Here is a 4863-nt window from a genome sequence, read left to right as displayed (position 1 = left end):
GTGGTTTTGTTGCTGATACTGCACCTTAATACACACATGTAATATTCAGCGAGGCAAAACGTGACGCTGCCACGCTATCCTCGCTTTGACCCGATGATACAGGATTGAATACTGATATATGATAATATATGATACAGGATTGAATATATCTTCTACTAATAATGTCATGATCTGCCAGAATAAATGATCCATATAGTTTATAATAAGTAAATGTACTTCAGGAGATGTAAAATATGTAAAAATATCTCATCTTGTTGTTGTTGTTATTTTAGCCGACATGTTTGATTGTTGTATCTTTAATTAATGAATGTTCACTCGTTCTTTATATCTGCATCCAGCTCCAGCTCCTCACAGCGACGGTAAAGAAACCGCTGAAACTGATCAGCCATCGTGATAATAATAATAAAACACTGATCTGAGGTCAGTGTGAGAGTTATTACACCAATAACAACAATATCAGTCACATTATCTTGATGTTTCCTGCTCAACTCAACTCTCTACGTTATTAACTGACTGTTTTGAGTGATAGTTAAAATATGACATCACTCATTTAAATGTCTACACATTAACCTTTAGTGACTTTCTTTGTCCAAAGAAGAAGAGTGACATGTTCTAAAAGCCATAAAGATAACATATTGATCAATAACCCTATAATAAAAGTACACATTGTGAGTTTTAATAAACAAACGAAGACATGGAGGGTTTTTAAGAGGCATTTATTTAGTATCGGGCGTTAACAAAATACATTAAAATAACAAATCAAACTGGTAGAACACACGTGTGGTCCAGAAAGAACACCCTATTCATGTTTTATTAATCTGACCAATCAGCATTGGATCGCCTCGTTTAGGTAGAAGAAAGAGTTTTATAGTCATTAAAACCAATATTAACAAACAGAAGCATTTCATTCCTTCAGTTAAAACACGTTTCATCTGTTCAGTTAAAACACGTTTCATCTCTTCAGATACACACATTCAGTATCAAAAGCTAGAAGATCTTTAAGCAACACACTGCTAAATTACAAATGACTAAATGCCCCGCAGCCCTTTGCAGCATATCCTCTCATTCTAACAATAAGAGAATATTCCCCTCAATATGATGATATTGATGTTTTGTGAATAAAAAAACAGAAAAGTGAGAAAGCCGATAGAAACTGATCCTGTTGATTGGTGATTGGTGATGTGAAGAACAATCGCTGCTGGAGACGGGAGCAAAACATCTGGAGTCACTCTGGACAGAGAAGATGACATCACAGCATCAAACAGCTGACAACAACAACAACAACAACAATAACAACAGCTTCACTGAAAGTCGTAGAATAAAGAGGTGAACTCACCAATCAGAGCTCCGCTGGCAGTTACATGCTGGTGGCTGTCAAAAAAGAAAAAAGCATAGAGAAGTTGTTTTTTTCATCAATCTCATAAAAGCTGGTGAAGCTACATGTGCACTAACATGTGCACTAACGTGTGCACTAACGTGTGCACTAACATGCTTTAAGTTGCATTTGATTACATTTTGTCTCGAGTATTTCTGGATATTTAATTTATCGAGGGCAAAATAATGAATTCTCTTTTAATAAAATAACATTAAATTCTCTTCATTTTAGAGAACCTTTCAGTCTTAGCAAGGGTATAAGTTAGTACTATCATTATCACACAAATGTATATATATAAATGTATATATTATATATATATATATATATATATTATATATATATATATATATATCTGCAGGCTGCATCCCACGCTGACCCAGTGTGATTTGTCTGTCCACTCCGTGGTTATGAGAACGTGACACACACACACATTCAGTCTGATCCTAACTCACTCCAGCTGTAGTCTTTCACAGTCGCTCCATGAGTGACCTTGCAGTAGTACTCCTTTCCAGTCATAGGTGTGAAGGCCACGTTCTTGGTCAGATGGAAGTGCCAGCCCTGTTTGAAGGCCAGGTCGGTCTGGTTGGCGTTGGGAAGCTCCATTTTATCCTCCATCAGCTGGATCTTGATGTCAGGGGGGTGGAAGCCGCTCACGTGGCAGATCAGGATGTTTTCCTCCCCGTACTGTCCAGGTTTATAGCTGTACACCTGCACCTTGGGTGGAACTGGAGGACACATGGAGAAGGAAACTAGAATCAGACCAGATGTGGACAGAACAGCTGTGTGTCTGGATGACCGTTTACTCAGCATCTTCCTCACTACGTGTCATCCACAGTCAGGGACGGAGTCTTCGTCACACTATCAGAACCTACTTTGCATGTTGGGGATTCTTTCAGTACAATAATGTTCTCATTCTGAAAATCTGTTTTGAGTGTGAGCTTATTAATTATGAAATACTAACGTCTCAGGACTACGTGACACACGGACTCTGGATTAGATCCAAACAGGAGAAGTGTTGTGTTTCTTTCAGGTCAGATAATTGACATTGGATCTCATCCAAACTGGCACCTGCTGTACCTGAGGACTGGAATGAGGTGTGTCCTCTGTCTAAATGTTGTCCTGACACATTCACAAACACTCACTTCATGTGACTTGACGCAGAGCACGGAGGGCAAAACACTGCTGCAACATGGCGGCTAACACAAGCCTGTTAAAGTAGACAACTTTTCAACTAACGTTAGATAGCACGGATTTGGGAGGAACCTGGGGGCTACATTTTTCATAAAAGGTCCATAGAAGACAAATCAATCATCACAACATGTTAGTCAGAGAACGGTCACGGAATTGAGGTACCAAATTAAAAAATTGCTGGTGGTACTGAAACACAAAAAAAATGACATTGAATTTCTATATTATATTCTATATATTCTATTTACTATCAGGCTCAATGAATGGTTTGATCTGTATGAAAATGATATGAATCATTTGCTATGGCCTTCACAGTCTCCACATTTCCACCCGCCTGAACACCTATGGGAGATGTTGGAGCGACGTGTTAGACAGTGCTCTCCACCACCATCATCACTAACTAACTAAATAAATAAATAATACTACAAGTTAAGTGAATCAGAGAAAAAAAAAATTATACATATATTTAATTATTTTATTTTATTTATATAATATAAATAAATATATATTTAAAAATTACATATATAATTTATCTATATTTTGAATTTTAAATTCACCCTCTGGAGTTTTGGTTGTGAATCCTCATATCACTCCTCAGTGTGTGTGTGTGTGTGTGTGTGTGTGTGTGTGTGTGTCTGTGTGTGTGCGTGTGTGTGTGTGTCTGTGTGTGTGTGTACCCTGCTGAAGCCAGTGGGGGGGGCTGTCACAGCCAGTTGGTTTACAGGAAATCGAAACTTAACTCAGATCATTTCGGGGAATTCCACCGACTTAAAAACAAGTTGATTAATGATTCTCTTCTACATTTGACTCTAACATCAGCCTCTAGGAGTTTCACACACATATGTACAGTTTATATCCATATAGATATAAAGATATCTTTCTCTATATATCCATATATACACAGTATATATCCATATAAATATAGAGATATCTCTATATCTAAATGGATATATACTGTGTATATGGATATATATAGAGACATCTTTCTCTATATATCCATATATACACAGTATATATCCATTTAGATATAGAGATATCTCTCTGTATATATACAGTAAAACATCCTAACCATCCAGCCTGATTAATGATGTGATGCAGTTTGCTGGTAGCCATCGAGCATAGAGGTCATGTTAGTTGATAAACAGTTTGTGTTGTTGTTCAGTAAAATGGTTTCAGGTTGAAGTTACATCATGAAAACAACAACACTAGTCCTGTTCAGTACTCACCATGTTTGGACTCCTCAGCACAGGAGATGGCTACCAGAGCCGCTAGACACAGATACAGCATCATGTTGGATCTCTTCTTCTTTGGTAGTTTGTTTCTCAGAGAGGGTACGTCTGCTTTCTTCAGAGAGCTGCTCTAAACTGAAAGTATGAAGCACAAAGCAGCAGAATCCAGTCACCCAGAGACTGCCCACTACCATGACACCAGCCAATCCTTAATTCACATCTCAGTTACTAGGTAAGATAATGCCAGACAGGTTTGGTTCTGGTGAGGTTTGTGGAAACTCCCCAAAGATACCATAATCAGCTCTGTCACATGCAGAAAACCTGCTGCTGAGGACGGATCAGTATAACATCAGACCCCCAGAACAGAAGGAGCAGGATCTATGCTCTTTATTCCTTTATTTCATCTCTTACCTTCTTTACTTTGTCCTTTCTTCTTGCCTCCCTCCTCTTCCTGTAATCTCATTGTGTTGTATATCAACTATGGTGAGATCATAAGCAGTAACTTGCCCCCAATGTTCCTCATGTTCCTCATGTGTTCATGTTGTAATGTTCTTGACACCTGTAGTGGGACGGGTATTCAGACATGTCTTTTTCTAAATGTATTTTGCATATTTATTAGTGTCTGTTTGGTTTGTATTTGAGGATGTCTGACTCCTGTCCTTTTTTGTTCAAAATATATTATAAGCTAACCAATATGACCTGTTCAGAAGTCTCATCGTTCAGGTTCTTCCAGCTGCTGGAGGAACTAGATAACCACTATCACCTGTTCTGGGACTGTAAGATTTACACAGAATTAGTTACTATATTTGGTAAAACATAGTCTTTAAGTGGGATGAACTCCTGTTAAGTCTTCTACTTTCAACATCTACAAATATTAAAACAAAGTACTTATTTGGAATATTGAGTGTAGCTGCTAGAAAAGCAATAACTAAGAAATGGATTAAACCAGATACCTCATCATTAGAGAACTGGTATGATGTTATTTATGAAATATTTATAATGGAAAGAATCACTTTCTCAATGAAGTATATTTCCCCAAATCGCCCTTCTTTTATTTCATTTTTCTTTTTT

At 37.5% G+C, this 4863-nt stretch overlaps 1 protein-coding gene across 1 annotated transcript; it reads right to left on the bottom strand.

Moving 5' to 3' along the window:
- Window positions 1–700: 700 nt before the first annotated feature.
- Window positions 701–3941, bottom strand: LOC141761934 (beta-2-microglobulin-like). The gene is made up of 4 exons (XM_074625629.1): window positions 3790–3941; window positions 1828–2100; window positions 1337–1371; window positions 701–1230 (listed from the first exon to the last, which is right to left on the bottom strand). The coding sequence occupies exons 1-3, from the start codon at window positions 3851–3853 to the stop codon at window positions 1358–1360; spliced, it is 351 nt and encodes a 116-aa protein (XP_074481730.1). The 5' UTR covers window positions 3854–3941; the 3' UTR covers window positions 701–1230; window positions 1337–1357.
- Between the last annotated feature and the right edge of the window lie 922 nt (window positions 3942–4863).

The sequence above is a fragment of the Sebastes fasciatus genome, chromosome 23 (assembly GCF_043250625.1).
Source record: "Sebastes fasciatus isolate fSebFas1 chromosome 23, fSebFas1.pri, whole genome shotgun sequence".
Lineage (NCBI taxonomy): Eukaryota > Metazoa > Chordata > Actinopteri > Perciformes > Sebastidae > Sebastes > Sebastes fasciatus.
The sequence above is the reverse complement of the archived record's forward strand: the minus strand, read 5'-3'. Positions and strand labels throughout refer to the sequence as shown.